Raw genomic sequence first — 22,838 nt, 5'->3', positions numbered from 1 at the left:
AATATCTCTTGGACTTTAGTTCTGACTATGGAGAATGGGCTGACCTGTCGAGAAGGAATAAAGACATTGTTAGGTTGGAGTTTCCCCGAGATCTACTCCTCAGAGCCAAAGGAAGGAAATTAAGAACAAGATCAGCAGAAGATAAAGTAAAGTGCATGTATAAATATGAAGAAGATCTGCAGAAGGGACATGGAAAAGAGTTAAGAGCCTCGGACAGAAGATCACCAGGTTGATGGACCATATGGAATTGATAGAAAGGACTGACAGAATCCGAGACCAGGGAGAAGAGACGGTGGAAGAAGATTGGAGAAAAGTTTAAAATTTATTTAGAGAAATATTGTAAAATTAATGAGTGTTAGAAAAATGTTGGAATGAAATTACATGGCTTTAGTAGAAACATTATAAGGAGTTAAGTATAAATAAGTTATAGGGTTTTAATGGTAAGAGAAGGTTAAAATAAATTAAGACAATTAAATGACAGAAAACAGTGAAAGATGGAAAGGATTTGCTGAAATAATTAATAACTAGAACACAAAAAAGGGAGGTGTGAGGAGGTCGATGAAACAAGTTAATGAAGGACAAAGATATGGAAATATTGGATGGGTTTTAAATTGTTTTTGCTTTTGTTTTTGTTTTGATGTATTGTGACTTGTTTTTTTTTAATGTATTTTTACTTTTTCTCTTTCTCTTTTTTTTATTTACTTCTTTCGGTAATCCTTAAACTTTTAATAAATATTATTTTAAAAAAGTGAAAGTGAAAATTTCACTAGCCTTTATCTGCTTTAATGTGTATTTGAGGTAAATATTTATATTTTATTAGAGAGAAATTTTGAATTGTCTTAAAACAAGCCTATCCAAGAAGCAGAGAACAGTTTGCGTATTAAGGATCCATAGCTAAAGCTGAAGTTTGCGCATCCCATTTCTTGTGATCTTGTGGAATTTATTTATCACTTCAAATTTCTAAACTGCTTCTCCTCTCCGAAAGGAAACCGGGGAGCTAACAACCATCAAACTGCTACATGTAAAAACCTGGAAGACATCAACTGAACCACAGGAAGCTATAGCTGTTAATGCATTCACTCTAAAACTTCCCTAAACTGCATTTCAAAGGCCTTGAGAAATAATAATAAAAAGTGTTAACAATCTTCCTGGGTGCAACTATAGTATGAGACTGTCCAATTTCCCCTGGGAACATAGGAGGGTTGTGCATATATTATCTTCAAGCATTGGCAGATTCCTTGTTCATTTTCTCGGTAGTGGTACCCGCCCTGTGGAACACCCTCCCACAAGATGTTAACGGGAAAAACAACTACCAGACTTTTAGAAGACATCTGAAGGCAGCCCTCTTTAGGGAAGCTTTTGATGTTTAACAGACCACTGTATTTTAATACTTTGTTGGAAGCCGCCCAGAGTGGCTGGGGAAACCCAGCCAGATGGGCGGGGTATAAATAAATTATTATTATTATTATTATTATTATTATTATTATTATTATTATTATTATTATTATTATTATTATTGCAACCGCTTTGGATTACAACCATTTTGGATTACAACCACGTCAAACCCGGAACCTGATTTGGTTTACAACCAGACCTCCAGAACGGATTATGGTAGTTCTTGTATGTACAAGTATGGGTTTGTGTATGGAAGCTTCTCCCTGAGATAACTTGGGAAGGGCTGTAGCTCAGTGGTGGACCATCTGCTTTGAATTTAAACAGTCCCAGAGTCAGTTCTCAGTATCTCCAGGTAGGGCTGGGTGTTGTCCTCTGTAGGAAACCCTGGAGAGCTGGTGCCAGTCAGTGCAGACAATATTGTGTTAGATGGAACACAACGATCCAACAGGAGGCAATGATGGCCACCAAATCAGATGGCTTTAAAAGAGGTTTGGGCAAATTCAAGGAGCATAATGCCGTCAATGACTACTAGCTATGACAGCTATGCTCTGCCTCCATGGTTGGAGGCAATAATACTTCTGAATGCCAGTTTCTGGAAACAGCAGGAGGGGAGAGTGCAGTTGTGCTTGGGTGTTGCTTGCCAGTCTCCCACAGGCATCTGGTTGGCAACTGAGAACAGGGTGCTGGACTAGATGGGTGATTGGCCTGATATATCAGGCTCATCTGTGTTCTTTTGTGTGGCTCGATATAAAGCAGCTTTCCATGTTGTTGAACTTTACTCAGAACATTTCTGTGTTCGTGTTTTCAAAAAATTACAAATAATTATTTCTCTTTCTCTTTTTTATTTTTGTGTTTATCTGCAGAATGGGTGCATGTCGTTGGTGCACCTCTGATGATTCAGTCGTCAACCTGCTAAAAAGTTATGCTTCCTCTACATTGCCTGCAAATGAATTTGCTTCAGCCAATAATGATCTCTGTTACTGCATAGAGTGTGTGGATGAGTACCATAAAGCAAAGGATGAGTTGCCATCCTTCCATGAGGTAATTTGCTTTGATTGATAGCCCACTATATCCTGGCTGTGTTGGGGCTGGCTGATGACAGAGACAGTCATAGCAGATTTGGGCAGGCAGAAGGCCAGTAGTTATTTGATAGCTTCAGGGGTGGGTAGCTTGATTCAGCTGGTGGTAGAGGTTGGTGGGGTTGCTCACCTGAAGTCGCAGTGATGTCATCAGGTGTCTCATTCCCCCCTCCCCTATGTGATGTGCAGCACTTTGAAGCAGCAACAACAACAAAATATTGGGGGTGCCAAACAAATCTCTTCCTTACCTTCCTCCCGCCTGCTGAAATCTGCTTTGGGCTGTAAAGTGGGTGGTAGCCACACTGGTGTATGATCCTAAGAACTGGCTTAAAATAAGATCTCCAATTTAAAAAAGACAGCCCACATGACTGCCCCCTGGAGAGCTGATGGTCAAGCAGAGCAGGCAATACTTGGATAAATGGGCCAGTGATACAAAGCTGGTTTATATGTAAGAAATAGGATCTGTAAAGGTGCCCTTAGGAATGTAAGCACTGCGCAGTTCCAGCTCACTTAGAATAATAATAATAATTTATTATTTATACCCCGCCCATCTGGCTGGGTTTCCCCAGCCACTCGGGGCAGCTCCCAATCAGATATTAAAAACACAATACAGCATTAAACATTAAAAACTTCCCTAAACAGGGCTGCCTTCAGATGTCTTTTCCTTGACCTCTGATGGGAGGGCGTTCCACAGGGCAGTCACCTCTACTGAGAAGGCCCTCTGCCTGGTTCCCTGTAGCCTCACTTCTCACAGTGAGGGAACCGCCAGAAGGCCCTTGGCGTTGGATCTCAGTGATGGGCGGGGTATAAATAATAAATTATTGTTATTATTATTATCGCCCAGTCCTTCCCGGCTAGCTTTTATAAGCCAGGATGGGCAAGGATCCAGGAGACAGGTGGTTGGTTTCACTTGTCCAAGCAGCCTGTCCACATTCTCGGAGGTAACAGATTGGAATTGATCCCATATAACATGACTAGACAGGACTCCAGCACTCTCCCACCCTGGCCCTGCTCCCACGGTGGAGTCTACCTCCTTCCGAATCTGAGCGACTTTATCTGCAAAAAACTTAGCAAAAGCATTGCAGGAGACCTTGGGGTCCCTACCAGGCCCCGGTGACGAAGGTGGTTTCAATAGATTGCCAACCACCCGAAAGAGTCTCCTGCTGCTGTTTTCTGCAGATGCAATAGAGGCAGTGAAGAAGGTCCTTTTCGCCGTCGCCACTTGGTAGGCTTGACGTTGAGCTGTAACCTGTGTCCGATCCGATTCAGAATGAGTTTTCCGCCACCGGCGCTCTAGCCATCTCAACGATTGTTTCACTGCCCTCAGATCCGGGGAAAACCACAGGGCTGTCTGGGCTCCATGCAATCGGAGAGGGCGCTTTGGAGCCAGGCAGTCAATAGCCCTGGTTAACTCCGCATTCCAACGGGTCACCAGGGAATCAGCTGAAAGGCCATCAACATGGGATAAAACATCCCCTACCACTCACTGGAAGCCATTTGGATCCATTAAGTGGTGGGGGCGGACCATCCAAATTGGTCCCACCTCTCTGCAGAGGGGAAGGGTCGCGGAGAAGTCCAGTTGCACCAGGAAGTGATCTGACCATTGGCACAGAATAAAAGTGTGGTGTAGCTTTTTCTGGAGGTGATGCACTTGCTCACTTAAACTTAATGGAGGGGAAAACACAGGGATTTGGACCAGGGAACAGCAATGTGAAAGGAGGGCAGGGATCTGTGAGTGGACAGAAATCTGTTAATGTTAATACATAACATAGCATACATTTAATATTGTTTCAGTTGTGTGTCACAAGCACATTAGCTATATAGCTTGCTGGGTTCTAGCCAACAATGTTTTCCAGGTAGACCCATTGAAATATATATCTGCCTAAATTAGTCATGCCCATTAATCTAAATCAGACTTCAGTTCAGAGAACACTAGATACAATCAACTGTATTTTTTAAAAGTTGCACTCATAAGCTGGCTGCAGCAATTATGAAAGTAAATTTTCTGCATTTAACTCACTTTGTAAATAAGTGTTTCCTTGTGTGAAAAATAAAATTGCCTGCAAGTCCTTTTCTTCCCCTTGCAACCCTAATGTTTCTCTGTCTCTGTCTGTCTGTTTGTCTGTCTGTCTCTTCCTCTCTCCCTCTCCTTAAAAAGAGTTCCTCTTTGCTCTGAAAACAGAGCTCAAATTAACTGTTGCTGTTTAGACTTTCAAGTGGGAGCAGCTGCTTAGTTTTGTTTTGTCCCAGTCACCCTTGGTGTAACTCAAAATCTGAATTGCACGAAGCATGATCTAACTAATTAAGTCTGCTTAAGTGTACTATACGCAAAGCTATTACCAGCTGCAAACTTTGGAGGAGTTTTTTCACCATGCCCAGCTTTTTCCTCTCCTCCTCCACACTGAGAGCCAGTGTGGTGTAGTGGTTAAGAGCGGTAGTCACGTAATCCGGGAAACCGGGTTCGTGTCTCCGCTCCTCCACATGCAGCTGCTGGGTGACCTTGGGCCAGTCACACTTCTGTGAAGTCTCTCAGCCTCACTCACCTCACAGAGTGTTTGTTGTGGGGGAGGAAGGGAAAGGAGAATGTTAGCCGCTTTGACTCCTGAAGGGGAGTGAAAGGCGGGATATCAAATCCAAACTCTTCTTCTTCTTCTTCTTCTCTGTCTCATTCTTCTGGCACACACGTTTTAATACTTATCTAACCCTGAAAAAGAGTTCCGGGGAGTGCCAAGACTTGCTGACTACATTCTGACATTTCAGCTTCTTCTAACAACAAGAAAAAAACTAATGAATATAGGAAGAGCCTGATGAATCAAGCCAAAGGGGGCCCACCTAGTCCAACATCCTGTTCTCACAGTTAGTTGTGTGAAACCCATCAGCAGGGCCCGAGCACAAGAGCCCCCTACCAGTGGCGGAGCGGAGAGCAGGCGGGGGTGGGGCTGGCATGCGCCACCCGCAGCAGTGTGGTACGCCCAGTGCAGGTGGGGGGGCAGGTGCGATGGCACCCTGCCGGGATCGCGCTGCCGGGGGCAGTGCGCTCCCCCCCCACTCCTCTTCCTCCACCAGTGCCCCCTACCCTCCTGTAGTTTCCAGCAACTGGTATTCAGAAGCATTACTTCCTCCCAACTGTGGAGACAGATCATAGTCATCATGGCTAGGAGCCACTGATAGCCTTCTCCATGAATTTATCTAATCCTTCTTTTAAAGTCATCCAGGTTGGTGGCAACCACTGCCTCCTGTGAGAGCAAGTTCAATAGTTTAACTATGTGCTGCATGAAGAAGACCTTTCTTTTATTTGTCCTAAATCTTCAAGCATTCAGCTTCATTGGAAGTCCATGAATTCTAGTGTTATCAGAGAGGTAGGAAAACTTTTTTCCATGTCAAGCAAACATTTATAAACTCCTACCATGTCACCCCTTACTCGCCTTTTCTTTAAACCAAGAAGTCCCAAACATTGCAACCTTTCTTCATAGGGGAGTCACTCTATTCTTTTCATCATTTTGGTGGCCCTTTTCTGAAGGTTTCCAAACTTCACAATATCCTTTTTGAGGTGAAGCAACCAGAGCTGTGCACAGTACAGTGGTACCTTGGTTTAAGAACAGCTTAATTTATGAACAGCTTGATTAAGAACGCTGCAAACCCAGAAGTAGGTGTTTTGGTTTGTGAACTTTGCTTTGGAAGCAGAACATGTTCCGCTTCCTGTTGAGTGTAAATTGAGTCCCCTGCTGCTATGGGAAAGCACGCCTTGGTTTAAGAACGGACTTCCGGAACGGATTAAGTTCGTAAACCAGGGTACCACTGTATTCGGAATGTGGTCGCTCCATAGATTTGTATCGGTGTGCTTGGAATTTTTTTTCTCTTAATGGACTAACACTATGCCCTCGTTATTTTAACAATTTTCAGAGAGGTAGCCATGTTACTCTGTTGCAGCCTAAGCGACTAATTTCTTGGTCTTTGGGTGCCACTGGGCTTTCTGGGTTACTGCAGTTTTCTGTTTTTCTTTTGTCTGCCACTTCTTTGCCTTTCTGTTGTATTGCTTCCTTTCCTGTTTGGTTTAATGCTTAAGCGTCTTTTCAGTATTTTGTCTGGCCAGTTAGCCTGACTCATAAAACAGTTTGTTCTTCCTTGCCTGGATCTTCCAGGATCTTGGCTATATATCTTTTCTAAAACCTTGCACAGTTATTGAGAGTCCAAACGTGTGTTTGAAGACTGTGATTGAATTACAAGATGGCCAGGGATATGTTTGTGTGGCTGCTGAATAGACTCCATGTAAGTAAAGTACACAGCACCATTTGCCAGTGCTGAGCTCCATTCTGTCTTGACCCTTCCATTTGCAGCATTTTTGTGTTGGCACAGCTTTTAAAGTTCATTTCTTATTTAAAAATGTCTTCTCTGCCTTTGAAATTGTTACAAAGGAAGCTGTCTTGTAGATAATTAGACCACTGGTCAATATAGCTCAGTATTGAGAGTCTCTCCCAGCCCTGCCTGGAGATGCCTGGGATTGAACCTGGGACCTTGTGCATGCAAATCAGGTGCTCTGAGCTGCAGCCCTTCCCCTTACAGCCCCTGCTGGGAATCTGAGGTGAGAGACCCACATAGCCCATAGTTGCCCCCAGTTCCAGTCACCACCACAGAGAGGCAGCTGAAAGTCCAAAAAGTTTACTGGTGCAGACGATATTACAGTTCTGGACAGTGCTATATACATACAGCTTGTAGGCTTTCCAGATACTATTGATGTCTGGCAACTTTAACCTGTTGCAGGATCTTAGCCAGACCCAGTTGAATATAGCAGAGCATATGCAGACTTCCAGAAGCAATCAGTTGCAGGCAGGTAGGATCCTCTACATGGATCACTGCCTTGCCGTGGCGAAGGGGCTTGAATAACTCAGAGAAGCTATGAGCTATGCCGTGCAAGGCCACCCAAGATGGACAGGTCATAGTGGAGAGGTTTGACCAAACGTGATCCACCTGGAGCAGGAACCGGCAAGCCACTCCAGTATCCTTGCCAAGAAAACTTCATGGACAAAGACAACAGGCACATAAACGTTATGATGCTGGAAGATGAGCCCCTCAGGTCGGCAGGCGTCCAACATGCTACTGAGGAAGAGCGGAGGACAAGTACAAGTAGATTCAGAGCTGATGAAGCAGCTGGGCCAAAGCCGAAAGGACGCTCAGTTGCGGATATGCCTGGAAGCGAAAGGAAAGTCCAATGCTGTAAAGAAAAATATTGCATAGGAACCTGGAATGTAAGAACCATGAACCTGGGTAAGTTGGATGTGGTCAAAAATGAGATGGCAAGAATAAATATTGACATCCTGGGCATCAGTGAACTAAAATGGACGGGAATGGGCGAATTCAGTTCGGATGACCATCATATCTACTACTGTGGGCAAGAATCCCGTAAAAGAAATGGAGTGGCCCTCATAGTCAACAAAAGAGTGGCGAAAGCTGTACTGGGATGCAATCTCAAAAATGATAGAATGATCTCGATACGAATCCAAGGCAGACCTTTTAACATCACAGTAATCCAAGTTTATGCACCAACTACTGGTGCTGAAGAAACTGAAATCGAGCAATTCAATGAAGACTTACAACACCTTATAGAAGTGACACCAAAGAAGGATGTTCTTCTCATTATAGGGGATTGGAATGCTAAAGTAGGGAATCAAGAGATAAAAGGAACAACTGGCAAGTTTGGCCTTGGAGATCAAAACGAAGCAGGGCAAAGGCTAATAGAGTTCTGTCAAGAGAACAAGCTGGTCATCACAAACACGCTTTTCCAACAACACAAGAGACGACTCTACACATGGACATCACCAGATGGGCAGCATCGAAATCAGATTGATTATATTCTCCGCAGCCAAAGATGGAGAAGCTCTATACAGTCAGCAAAAACAAGACCTGGAGCTGACTGTGGCTCAGATCATCAGCTTCTTATAGCAAAATTCAAGCTTAAACTGAAGAAAGTAGGAAAAACCACTGGGCCAGTAAGATGCAATCTAAATCAAACCCCTTATGAATACACAGTGGAAGTGAGGAACAGGTTTAAGGATTTAGATTTGGTGGACAGAGTGCCTGAAGAACTATGGACGGAGGCTCGTAACATTATACAGGAGGCAGCAACGAAAACCATCCCAATGAAAAGGAAATGCAAGAAAGCAAAGTAGCTGTCCAACAAGGCCTTACAAATAGCGGGGGAGAGAAGGCAAGCAAAATGCGAGGGAGATAGTGAAAGATACAGGAAATTGAATGCAGATTTCCAAAAAAATAGCAAGGAGAGACAAGAACGCCTTCTTAAACGAGCAATGCAAAGAAATAGAGGAAAATGACAGAATGGGAAGAACCAGAGATCTGTTCAAGAAAATTGGAGATATGAAAGGAACATTTTGTACAAAGATTACCATAATAAAAGACAAAAGTGGAAAGGACCTAACAGAAGCAGAAGACATCAAGAAGAGGTGGCAAGAATACACAGAGGAATTATACCAGAAAGATATGGATGTCTTGTACACCCCAGGTAGTGTGGTTGCTGACCTTGAGCCAGACATCCTGGAGAGTGAAGTCAAATGGGCCTTAGAAAGCACTGCAAATAACAAGGCCAGTGGAAGTGATGGTATTCCAGCTGAACTATTTAAAATTTTAAAAGATGATGCTATTAAGGTGCTACACTCAATATGCCACCAAGTTTGGAAACTCAGCAGTGGCCAGAGGATTGGAGAAGGTCAGTCTACATCCCAATCCCAAAGAAGGGCAGTGCCAAAGAATGCTCCAACTACCGCACAATTGCACTCATTTCACACACTAGCAAGGTTATGCTTAAAATTCTACAAGGCAGGCTTAAGCTGTATGTGGACCGAGAACTCCCAGAAGTGCAAGCTGGATTTATAAGAGGCAGAGGAACCAGAGACCAAATTGCAAAAAGCCTTTGACTTTGTTGACCACAGCAAACTATGGCAAGTTCTTAAAGAAATGGGAGTGCCTGATCACCTCATCTGTCTCCTGAGAAATCTCTATGTGGGACAAGAAGCTACAGTTAGAACTGGATATGGAACAACTGATTGGTTCAAAATTGGGAAAGGAGTACGGCAAGGCTGTACATGGTCTCCCTGCTTATTTAACTTATATGCAGAATTCATCATGCGAAAGGCTGGACTGGATGAGATTGCCGGAAGAAATATAGGATCATAGAATCATAGAGTTGGAAGAGACCACAAGGGCCATCGAGTCCAACCCCCTGCCAAGCAGGAAGCACCATCAGAGCACTCCTGACATATGGTTGAGAAGCCTCTGCTTAAAGACCTCCAAAGTAGGAGACTCCACCACACTCCTTGGCAGCAAATTCCACTGTCGAACAGCTCTTACTCTCAGGAAGTTCTTCCTAATGTTTAGGTGGAATCTTCTTTCTTGTAGTTTGGATCCATTGCTCCGTGTCCGCTTCTCTGGAGCAGCAGAAAACAACTTTTCTCCCTCCTCTATGTGACATCCTTTTATATATTTGAACATGGCTATCATATCACCCCTTAACCTCCACTTCTCCAGGCTAAACATGCCCAGCTCCCTTAGCCGTTCCTCATAAGGCATCATTTCCAGGCCTTTGACCATTTTGGTTGCCCTCCTCTGGACACGTTCCAGTTTGTCAGTGTCCTTCTTGAACTGTGGTGGCCAGAACTGGACACAGTACTCCAGGTGAGGTCTGACCAGAGCAGAATACAGTGGCGCTATTACTTCCCTTGATCTAGATGCTATACTCCTATTGATGCATCCCAGAATTGCATTGGCTTTTTTAGCTGCCGCGTCACACTGTTGGCTCATGTCAAATTTGTGGTCAACCAAGACTCCTAGATCCTTTTCACATGTACTGTTCTCAAGCCAGGTGTCCCCCATCTTGTATTTGTGCCTCTCATTTTTTTTGCCCAAGTGCAATACTTTACATTTCTCCCTGTTAAAATTCGTCTTGTTTGTTTTTGCCCAGTTCTCTAATCTGTCAAGGTCGTTTTGAAGTGCGATCCTGTCCTCTGGGGTGTTAGCCACCCCTCCCAGTTTGGTGTCATCTGCAAATTTGATCAGGATGCCCTTGATAAAGATGTTGAATAAGACTGGGCCCAAGACAGAACCCTGTGGCACCCCACTAGTCACTCTTCTCCAGGATGAAGAGGAACCATTGATGAGCACCCTTTGGGTTCGGTCAGTCAGCCAGTTACAAATCCACTGAGTGGTAGCATAGTCAAGACCGCATTTTACCAGCTTCTTTACAAGAATATCATGGGGCACCTTGTCAAATGCCTTGCTGAAATCAAGGTAGGCTACATACACTGCGTTCCCTTCATCTACCAGGCGTGTAATTCTGTCAAAAAACGAGATCAGGTTAGTCTGACATGACTTATTTTTCAGAAATCCATGCTGACTATTGGTGATCACAGCAATTGAAGTCCCCCATTACTACTATCTCCCTTCCTTTTGCATGCTTGGCCATCTGTTCCAGGAAGGCATCATCTATGTCCTCCGTTTGGCTTGGGGATCTATAGTAAACTCCCACAATGAGGTCACTGTTAGTCTTCTCTCCCTTAATTTTGACCCAAATGTTCTCACTTTGGCTTTGAGGTTCTAAATCTTGGATCTCTTCACAGGTATACACATCCCTGACATATAACGCTACTCCCCCTCCTTTCTTGTCTGGTCTGTTTCTGTGAAATAGATTGTATCCCTCCATTATTACATTCCAATCGTGGGACTTATCCCGCCACGTTTCAGTGATGCCTATTATGTCATATTTAGTTTGCTGTACCAAGAGCTCAAGCTCATCTTGTTTATTTCCCATGCTTTGCTCATTAGTGTACAGACATTGAAGTCCATTAATCATTCCGCTGTGTCTCTTATTTAAGGATTTTTTCCTCCCACCACTAGGTCTGCATGCTGTTTGCTCCATTTGGTCTATGACATTTGGATGATCATCTTCATCAATTGATAGACTCCTACCTTCAGGAGCACTGTCTCCCTCCCCCACATTAGTCAGTTTAAAGCCCTCCTGATGAGGTTTCTGAGATTTTTGGCAAAAACATTCCTCCCAACCGTTGTGAGGTGCAGCCCATCGCTTGCCAGAAGTCCATCTTCAAGAAACTGCAGTCCGTGATCTAAGAATCCAAACCGTTCCTGTTTACACCATTTGTGAAGCCAGCTGTTCACTTCCACTATTTTCCCCTCTCTCCCTGGGCCACGTCGTTCAACTGGGAGGACAGATGAGATGACAATTTGTGCATTTAATTGCTTCAATTTCCTGCCCAGAGCCTCGTAGTCTCTTTTGATCTTCTGGAGGCTATTGCTTGCAGTGTCATTGGTTCCCACATGAACCAAGAGGAATGGGTATTTGTCAGTGGGTTTTATGATTCCTTGCAGTCGTTCAGTTACATCTTGGATCTTAGCCCCGGGGAGACAGCACACTTCCCGAGACATCTTGTCAGGCCCACAGATCACTGCTTCTGTTCCCCTCAGTAGGGAATCCCCTATCACCACTACACGCCTCCTCTTAGGTTTGGTCGGGGTTCTTCCGTGAGCTGTCCGTTCCAAGGTCGCCTGAACATTCCCTGAGCACTGACTTTGCTGCTCGTCTTCATATACCTGATCGACTGTAATGAGGGAGAGATCCTCAAATGGAGTCTGCTCTTCGTCTTCCATGCTAGGGGAGAGGACCTCAAAGCGATTGTGTATTTCTAAACAATCAGAGCGAACCCTGGGCCTCCTACTTCTGTGAGTCACGTTTCTCCATATATCTGGCTCCTGTGTTGGTGAACTAGCCTCCTTCTCAGGGGAGTCCCCTGTCTCCTCCTTGGTGGAGACGGTGTGCTCTGTTGCTTCCAAGAAGAGCTCCAGCTCTCTAATTCTTTGGAGCGTAGCTACACGTTCCTCCAGTTGCTGGACTTTGTCTTTTAAAAGGGCAATCAACATGCAATTGCTGCAGGTAAAGCTGCCTGCAACCTTTGGCAAGATGGCAAACATTGTGCAGGAACCGCAGGCGACTGCAGCTGTTCCCTCCCCCTCCATCTTGAGAACGTGTCGTTGGGGGTGGCTACAGTGGTCCTCCATCATAAAAAGCATGAAGACAGGACAAATATTTTCCCCTACAAAAAAATCTAGGTCTCCTCCAACAAACGTTTGAGACTAGCTCCCCTAAATCTAAAAGATGGATCAAACTACCCTGCAAGCTCTGATAAGCTCCTCCAACAGCTAATCACCTGCCTCAACAGAAATCCTGCCCCCTCTGACCTTTGCACAGGGAGAACAGCTAATCAGCCACAAAGAAACACACACACACACACACACACACACACACACACACACACACACACACGAAAACCCTTTTTGCTCCTTCTTCAACTGCTGCCCTGCAAGTTCAACTGCTGCCCTCAACAACCTCAGATATCAGGTTTTTACACGCTTTTACACAGCTAATGGCGAATCCCCTGCAATCCAAGTCCTCCTCACTTGCTCAAATCTATTCTGCCTCAAAACAAGGAGCGGAAGGAAAAGGCTGCAAACTGTTAAATGGAAAAAACCCCAGGCACAGGGCAAATACCTTAAGTATACCTTTAAAGCAACAGTGCTCTTTCCCTCCCTCCTCCCCACTCAGCTCGCGGAAAAGCTCCTCCACACCCCCCACGCATTCTCCTTGTCCCTTGAGTTCTTTTCCTTCCCTCCCCACTTAAAACGTGGTTACAAAGCACGGATCCACATGGATCCTCAGGATTTTTGCACTGGGTCACCCCAAATTCACCATCAGATCACATAGCATTTCCATGGCTACAGCCTGCACCAAAAAACACACACGCACCCACTGTTTCATGGGGCCGCAATGGCGCAAAAATGTGGTCACAAAGCATGGATCCACATGGATCCTCAGGATTTTTGCATTGGGCTACCCCAAACTCACTGTCAGATCACATGTCTGTGGCCACAGCATGAACCATAAAAATCATACATCCACTGTTTCGTTTAGAATATTTTTTCCTTGTTTTCCTCCTCTAAAAACTACGTGCGTGTTATGGTCAGATGCGTGTTATAGAGCGAAAAATACGGTAGTTATGCATAATGTACTTTTGCTTTCTTTTATCCTATATAATTCCTTGTGAGTTATACTTCTATAGCCAAGAAGCTTGAATGCAGTCATTTTTTATCTGTTGTGGTGTCTTATATATATATATATATATATATATATATATATATATATATATATATATATGTAGGTTTTGGTGTCTTCGGGTGTCTTCCCGTGTAAGAGTTGGGGTGTCTAGGCGACGTTTCGACGAGGTCTCACTCGTCATCTTCATTTTGGTGTCTTCGGGTGTCTTCCCGTGTAAGAGTTGGGGTGTCTAGGCGACGTTTCGACGAGGTCTCACTCGTCATCTTCGAGACCTCGTCGAAACGTCGCCTAGACACCCCAACTCTTACACGGGAAGACACCCGAAGACACCAAAACCTACATTCCTGTACCCGTGAAAATCTACGAAAGCAAATATATATATATATATATATATGCAGGTTTTGGTGTCTTCGGGTGTCTTCCCGTGTAAGAGTTGGGGTGTCTAGGCGACGTTTCGACGAGGTCTCACTCGTCATCTTCAGGCTGGTGCTTTCGGCTTCTTGTTACTGGAACAGAGCGAAAGCACACACATAGAGCATATTGCAGTAGTCCAAGCAGGAGATAACTAGAGCATGCATCACTCTTGCAAGACAGTCCACGGGCAGGTAGGGTCTCAGCCTGCATACCAGATGGAGCTGGTAGGCAGCTGCCCTGGACACAGAAATGACCCGCGCCTCCATGGACAGCTGTGAGTCCAAAATGACTCCCAGGCTGTGCCCCTGGTCCTGCAGGGGCACAGTTGCCCCATTCAGGACCAGGGAGTCCTCCACCCCCACCCACCCCCTGTCCCCACAAAACCGTACTTCTGTCTTGTCAGGATTCAACCTCAATCTGTTAGCCGCCACCCATCCTGCAACCGCCTCCAGACACTCACACAGGACCTTCACTGCCTTCACTGGTTCTGATTTGGAAGAGAGGTAGAGCTAGGTAACATTTGCATACTGATGAACACATAGCCCAAACCCCCTGATGATTTCTCCCAGAGGCGTCATATAGATGTTAAAAAACATGGGGGAGAGGACAGAGCCCTGAGGCACCCCACAAGTGAGAGCCCAGGTTTCTGAACACTCATCCCCCAACACCACTTTCTGGACACGGGCCAGGAGGAAGGAGCAGAACCACTGTATAACAGTGCCCCCAGCTCCCAGCCCCTCTAGACGGCCCAGAAGGATGTCTTGGTTGATGGTATCAAAGTTTGCCCTGCGCCTTTGGGGGAAGCAGCCAGCGCCTGCCCGCCCACCCTGAACCCATCCCAGGGTGGTAGATTACTGCCAGTTTTTTATATTGGATCGTAGATCACAGCCTACTTGAAGATAGACATGCCTGTCCTAGGATAACCAAACTAGGTGTCTCCAGGAGAACATCTGCTACGACTTGAAGCAGCTTGGGCAGGGAATCCTTGGTGCAGCGGGGAAGTTGGTACACCAAAAGAAATCCTGTACTGCCCCTATTGCCCAACTTCCAGAACATGCACTCAGTAAACTGGGTCTTCCCAATAGGACGCCCAGTGTACGCTAATGACTTCCTAAAAATCACTGCAAACCCCACTCCCCACCCATATGACCTGGGTGGCTGTGGGTAAGAGAAACCTGGTGGACAAGCAGCGGCAAGGACAGGCCCATCTGCTTCATCCAACCAAGTCAGGCTACACATGCCAGGTCAAGTCCTCCATACTGGAGTAGATAGATGGGCCTGTTAGAACACGCTTCCTGCAAAAGGATGGTTGCTTCAAGATTGCATTACTACAGTGCACTCTATGTGTGACATTCCTTGCGCTTGATCCAGAAGCTGCAGTTAGTGCAGAATGGTGCATCATGGTTGCTGACAGGAATGAGACCGTGTCAGCATATAACACCTATGCTCACATACCTGCACTGGTTGCCCATTTGATATATAAAACACTGAACAACTTGCAACCAGTTTACTTGAGAGATGGCCTTACCCCATGTATGCCCATTTGACTGCTTCAGTCTGCAGAACTGACACCGATACAGGTGTCACATAATACTCGTTCTGCCGTTGAAGGAAATCAATCTTTTAGCATGGCAGCACCTACACTTTGGGGCTCCCTGCCTACTAACAATACTCTACTCTTTTCAGCACCTGCTAAAAGCCAAGAAGAACACCATTCCAAAAATGAGTTTGACGATTCCCTTGCCTTTGATGAAAAGAGACACTTAAACTCTTTTTTAGCCCTCTCTTACCAGTCACAGGAAGAAATCATTAGCAGAATGACTTCCTTACAATACACCCTTATTCACTTTCGGCCTCCAGAGAAAGCTAATACAATCACGGATCAAATTATGGAAATAATGTCTAACCAACACAGAGGTAAACAAAGGGAAGAGGTGGAGAACCCCCCCCCCATAAACAAAGATAATCAAATTGATAAGGAACACCCTCTTATCAGAGAGTATAACTATGCTGTCCCTTCAAGTTATTCTATAACCTCTGTTGAATGGCTCCAAAGAAGATTTCTTAATCTGGAAGAATTAGCTCTCCCTGACCTGAAATCAACAACCCAAATTCTAACTACTAAAAAGGAGTTCTCTAACCCTTTGATAGGAGGCGGGTCTGTGTTTGTGGACAAAGTTGGGGAATCAAATCAAATTGTAGAACTGGATTGATATAATGATTCTTGTAATGAACAGTTCAATAGAGTTTTCAGCACCCAGTGCCACACAAACCTGGGGGGGGGGGGGAGACACATGAAGTTCAAGCCTTGTCTGACTATGAAGTTATAACTCCAATAAGGAATTCAGCAGGCCAGCCGCACAATCAACCTGTCCTCAACAATACATGCAAGGTCTTATCATGGAATGTGGCAGGATGGTCCCCCAAGTTAGAAGATATGAATTTTAAAGAATTCTGCATAAATTTTGATATTCTCTGCCTACAAGAAACTTAATAAAAACATTCCTTCCAGTAGCACCTTAGAGACTAACTAAGTTAGTTACTGGTATGAGCTTTCGTGTGCATGCACACTTCTTCAGAACATTATCTGTTGCTGGAATTCAGAAGCTGACAAAGACTTGACCAGCAATGAACTTTTTATTGCTTCACACACAGAGATAGCCAGACACACTCCACATTAGTAAGTTGCAGGATTGAGTTTCCGACTTCTCCTTCCCTCTTTTAAGCCTCCCTCCCGGCAGCCTTCTGTGACTCAGCTCTAAATTGCTTTGCCCTTTTCTCTGCTCTACCCTCTCAAGCTCTGAAGGCGAGAGGGAAAGGGGCTGGAACAGAACTGTCTTGCAGAGCAGGAGACGTAGCCCTGTCAGAGTCTGTGCCCACACTGAGCCAATGTCAGGAACTGGCTAGATAAGTAGTGCTGGCAGCCAGGTAACCAGGAGGGACCAGGGAGTGACACTGGGGAAGAAGAGGATTTTGAGCCTGGTTCAGACTGGTGGGACATGGAAGAGCAACCCACGGAGGGAACTAGCAAGGAAGCATCAGAGCTGGAGAGTTTTGGGGAGGGGGGTCCTCTGATTTCCAGCAACAGACGGTGGCCAACGCCTTCGCCAAAGACAATTTGGCTGCGCCGAGGGAGTGAAGCACCAGGATGGAGCTTTTTTCAGAGAAAGATGGCCATGTTCTACGTCAGTGCCACGACAGCTCGCTTCGGACAGCATAAAACCTTGTATCACTTGATGTGGCAGGTTTTGGTTTTTCAAAAAATCATTTTTATTGGTTTTCCAATAAAAACAGCCAATCAACATATCCGGATCATAATCCAATTAAAAATAATAAACTAAAATTTTTAAAAATGACAGAGCTTGCAGGGCAGCAGCTGAAGAAGTGTGTGCGCTTCTTTGTGGCTGATTAGCTGCTCTCCCTGTGCAAAGGTCAGAGGGGGCAGGGTTTCTGTTGAGGCAGGTGATTAGCTGTGGGAGGAGCTTATCAGAGCTTGCAGGGCAGCTTGATCCATCTTTTAGATTTAGGGGAGCTAGTCTCAAACGTTTCTTGGGGGAGACCTAGGTTTTTTGGGGGGGTTATTTGTCCTGTCTTCACGCTTTTTAACATGGAGGACCACTGTAGCCACCCACAACAACACGATTTCAAGATGGAGGGTGAGGGAACAGTTGCAGTCGCCTGCGATTCCTGCGCAATGTTTGCCATCTTGCCAAAGGTTGCAGGCAGCTTTACCTGCAGCAATTGCATGTTGATTGCCCTTTTAAAAGACAAAGTCCAGCAACTGGAGGAACGTGTAGCTATGCTCCAAAGAATTAGAGAGCTGGAGATCTTCTTGGAAGCAACAGAGCACACCGTCTCCACCAAGGAGGAGACAGGGGACACCCCTGAGAAGGAGGCTAGTTCACCAACACAGGAGCCAGATATATGGAGAAACGTGACTCAAAGAAGTAGGAGGCCCAGGGTTCGCTCTGATTGTTTAGAAATACACAATCGCTTTGAGGTCCTCTCCCCTAGCATGGAAGACGAAGAACAGGCTCCATTTGAGGATCTCTCCCTCATTACAGTCGATCAGGTATATGAAGACGAGCAGCAAAGTCAGTGCTCAGGGAATGTTCAGGCGACCTTGGAACGGACAGCTCACGGAAGAACTCCGACCAAACCTAAGAGGAGGCGTGTAGTGGTGATAGGGGATTCCCTACTGAGGGGAACAGAAGAAGTGATCTGTGGGCCTGACAAGAGGTCTTGGGAGGTGTGCTGTCTCCCTGGGGCTAAGATCCAAGATGTAACTGAACGACTGCAAGGAATCATAAAACCCACTGACAAATACCCATTCCTCTTGGTTCATGTGGGAACCAATGACACTGCAAGCAATAGCCTCCAGAAGATCAAAAGAGACTCTGGGCAGGAAATTGAAGCAATTAAATGCACAAATTGTCATCTCATCTGTCCTCCCAGTTGAAGGACGTGGCCCAGGGAGAGAGGGAAAAATAGTGGAAGTGAACAGCTGGCTTCGCAAATGGTGTAAACAGGAACGGTTTGGATTCTTAGATCACAGACTGCAGTTTCTTGAAGATGGACTTCTGGCAAGCGATGGGCTGCACCTCACAATGGTTGGGAGGAATGTTTTTGCCAAAAATCTCAGAAACCTCATCAGGAGGGCTTTAAACTGACTAATGTGGGGGAGGGAGACAGTGCTCCTGAAGGTAGGAGTCTATCAATTGATGAAGATGATCATCCAAATGTCATAGACCAAATGGAGCAAACAGCACGCAGACCTAGTGGTGGGAGGAAAAAATCCTTAAATAAGAGACACGGGGGAATGATTAATGGACTTCAATGTCTGTACACTAATGCGCAAAGCATGGGAAATAAACAAGATGAGCTTGAGCTCTTGGTACAGCACACTAAATATGACATAATAGGCATCACTGAAACCTGGTGGGATAAGTCCCACGATTGGAATGTAATAATAGGGGGATACAATCTATTTCAGAGAAACAGACCAGACAAGAAAGGAGGAGGAGTGGCGTTATATGTCAGGGATGTGTATACCTGTGAAGAGATCCAAGATTTAGAACCTCCAAGCCAAAGTGAGATGATGCCTTCCTGGAACAGATGGCCAAGCATGCAAAAGGAAGGGAGATAGTAGTAATGGGGGACTTCAATTACCCGAATATTTGTTGGATGTCAAACTCAGCCAAGAGCATAAGGTCAAACAGATTCCTCACTGGCCTTGCAGACAACTTCATTGTCCAGAAAGTGGGAGAAGCAACAAGAGGAACAGCCATTTTAGATCTGGTCCTAACCAATGTTGATGACCTGGTTAGTGGGGTAGAAGTGGAAAGATCATTAGGAGCGAGTGATCATGCTCTTCTGAAGTTTACTATACAGCGGAAAGGAGCAGCCAAGCATACTAGGACTCAATTTCTTAACTTTAAGAAAGCCGACTTCATAAAACTTTGGGAAGTGCTGGGTGAGATCCCATGGACAGTAATACTAAAAGGAAAGGGAGTTCATGATGGCTGGGAGTTTGTGAAGAGGGAGATAGTAAAAGCACAACGTTAGGAAATACCAATGAGAGGGAAACATGGAAGGTGCCTAAAGAAGCCAGGGTGGCTATCTAAAGAACTTTTAACTGAGTTAAGATTTAAAAAGGATGTGTACAAAAAATGGAAAAGGGGGGAAATTCAAACAAATAGCCAGCACGTGTGGACACAAAGTCAGAAAAGCTAAAGCACAGAATGAATTCAGGCTTGCTAGAGAGGTTAAAAGCAACAAAAAAGGCTTTTATGGGTATGTTCGTAGCAAAAGGAAGAACAAAGAAACAGTGGGGTCACTCAGAGGAGAAGATGGTGAAATGCAAACAGGGGACACGGAAAGGGCTGAACTCCTCAATGCCTTCTTTGCCTCAGTCTTCTCCAATAAAGAAAACAATGCCCGACCTGAAGAATTTGGAGCAAATGATTCAGCAAAGGAAACACAGCCCAGAATAACTAAAGAGATAGTACAAGAATACTTGGCTAGTTTAGATGTATTCAAGTCTCCAGGGCCAGATGAACTGCATCCAAGAGTATTAAAAGAACTGGCAGATGTGATCTCAGAACCACTGGCAGTCATCTTTGAGAATTCCTGGAGAACAGGCGAAGTCCCGGAAAACTGGAGGAGGGCAAATTTTATGAAAATATATTTATTAAATGTTTTTAAGATATAACAAGAAAAAAGAAAAATAAACATACAAAATAAAAAACAGTTAAAAACACACATTAATTTTCAATAACATAACTTCCACACGCTTATTTCCTCGGACCTCCTCATACCTCCCTTCTTTGTATTCCAGTTTGATTTGTTAGTTCAGCAATTCCTTACTATTAAACTTTTACCCATTTGTAAAACCTCTCCCCCCCCCCCCCATATCTCTTAAAGCATTACAGCTGGAAACCGCTTAGTTTCTATCCAACATCCTTCTAACATTCATTAATTTTACAATGTTTCTGTAAGTAGTCTTTGAATTTCTTCCAGTCTTCTTTCACCGACTCTTCTCCCTGGTCTCGGATTCTGCCAGTCATTTCTGCCCGGAGGAGGGCAAATGTTGTCCCTATTTTCAAAAAGGGGAAAAGAGAGGACCCAAATAATTACCGCCCAGTCAGTCTGACATCAATACCAGGGAAGATTCTGGAGCAGATCATTAAGCAAACAGTCTGTGAGCACCTAGAAAGGAATGCTGTGATCACCAATAGTCAGCATGGATTTCTGAAAAATAAGTCATGTCAGACTAACCTGATCTCGTTTTTTGACAGAATTACAAGCCTGGTAGATGAAGGGAACGCAGTGGATGTAGGCTACCTTGATTTCAGCAAGGCATTTGACAAGGTGCCCCATGGTATTCTTGTAAAGAAGCTGGTAAAATGTGGTCTTGACTATGCTACCACTCAGTGGATTTGTAACTGGCTGACTGACCGAACCCAAAGAGTGCTCATCAATGGTTCCTCTTCATCCTGGAGAAGAGTGACTAGTGGGGTGCCACAGGGTGCTGTCTTGAGCCTGGTCTTATTCAACATCTTTATCAACGACTTGGATGCTGGACTCAAGGGCATCCTAATGAACTAAAGGCTTACGCCGATGATTTGGTAATATCGTTAGAAGATCCCGTAGAAAGTACCGGTAAAGTTCTAGAGTTATTAGAAGAATTTGGAAAACTGTCCGGTTTTAAGCTAAACAAAATGAAAACCAAAATTTTGACAAAAAACATGACCGAAGACTTAAGAAACCAGCTAGAGTTACAAACAGGAATCAAGGTGACGAAAAAGGTGAAATATCTGGGATTATGGGTCTCCTCGAAAAATATAAACCTAGTAGAAGACAACTATACAAAGATCTGGAGAGAGATTAAAAAAGATCTAGACATCTGGAGTAGGTTAAAACTCTCCTGGTCAGGAAGAATTGCCTCAATTAAGATGAGCATACTTCCGAGACTGTTGTTTTTATTCCAGAATATCCCGGTGATCAGAGGAATGGCAAACTTTAAGGATTGGCAAAAAACCCTTTCCAGATTTATCTGGCAAGGAAAAAGAGCAAGAATTAAATTTAAGCTACTCACAGATCGAAGAGAGATAGGGGGGTTTGCAGTCCCGAATTTGAAATTATACTACGAAGCCGCATGCCTTTGCTGGATGAAAGAATGGATTATTTTGAAAAACACAGATTTGTTAGACTTAGAGGGATTTAACATCAGATTTGGTTGGCATGCCTATCTGTGGCACAATAAAGAGAGGGTACATAAGGGCTTCTCCAATCACATCGTTAGAGGTTCGTTGCTCGAAGTATGGGATAGGAACAAAAGACTTATTGAAAAAGACACCCCCTGGTGGTTATCACCAATTGACATTTTAACAATTAAAAAACTAAACATGGAAGGAGAAAGATGGACTTACGAAGACCTCCTGGTAAGATCAGAAAAAGGATGGAAAATTAGACCATATGAAGAGTTAAAGGATAAATTAACAGGATGGTTACAATTCCACCAAATTAATGCCCTATGGAATGAACACAAAAAAACGGGGATGAATGTAAAAAAGTCTAGATATCAGGTGGAAATTTTAGAAAGTAACTCCAAACTTTTATCCAAAATGTACAACCAACTTTTAGATCGGGAGACTAAAGATGAAGAAATAAAGGAGGTCACGATTAAATGGGCTATAGATCTTGGATATAATCTAGAGTATGACAGCTGGGTGAAACTCTGGAACAAGGGTATGAAATTTACAGCATGTGTTGGACTCCGAGAAAATATGGAAAAGATGATGTACCGATGGTACATCACACCTGTGAAATTGGAAAAAATGTACAAGACAGGAGACAAAACATGCTGGAAATGCAAAACCAAAGAGGGTAATTTTCACCACACGTGGTGGACTTGTGAAGAGGTGAAAAGGTTTTGGGGACTTATTTACGATGAATTAAAAAAAAAATTGAAATACACCTTTCCCAAAAAACCCAAAGCTTTTCTCTTGGGAATGATTGGAGAGGAGATTAAAAAAGAAGATCAAATATTATTCCAGTACGCAACGGTCGCCACCAGGATACTGCTAGCGCAAAACTGGAAAACTCCTAATATCCCAACCGTCAGAGAATGGCAAATTAAATTATTTGAGTATATAGAATTAGCAAAGATGACACAGAAAATCAGGTATCAAAAAAGCAGAAAGTTTATTAATGACTGGAACAAATTTGTAACATACATTGAAGCAAACCTAGGAAATATTAAAATCACAGTAGGTGAAACATAAAACCTGCGACGTACAGATTTGGCCAAATAA

The 22,838-nt window shown here is 44.3% G+C and overlaps 1 protein-coding gene across 1 annotated transcript in view; it reads left to right on the top strand.

Moving 5' to 3' along the window:
- Window positions 1–7,522: 7,522 nt before the first annotated feature.
- LOC308578062 (putative helicase senataxin) overlaps window positions 7,523–22,838 on the top strand; it is a gene marked incomplete at both ends in the record, with an annotated part of 129,961 nt that continues 114,645 nt past the window's right edge. The window contains one exon of the mRNA XM_081178345.1: window positions 7,523–7,720. Within this exon, the coding sequence (XP_081034471.1) occupies window positions 7,523–7,720 (198 nt within the window). The remainder of the gene's footprint in view (window positions 7,721–22,838) is intronic.

Source organism: Podarcis bocagei, assembly GCF_964188305.1.
Source record: "Podarcis bocagei genome assembly, chromosome: W".
NCBI classification, from domain to species: Eukaryota; Metazoa; Chordata; class Lepidosauria; order Squamata; family Lacertidae; genus Podarcis; species Podarcis bocagei.
Note: the sequence above shows the minus strand (reverse complement) of the source record. Positions and strands in the feature narration are given on the sequence as shown.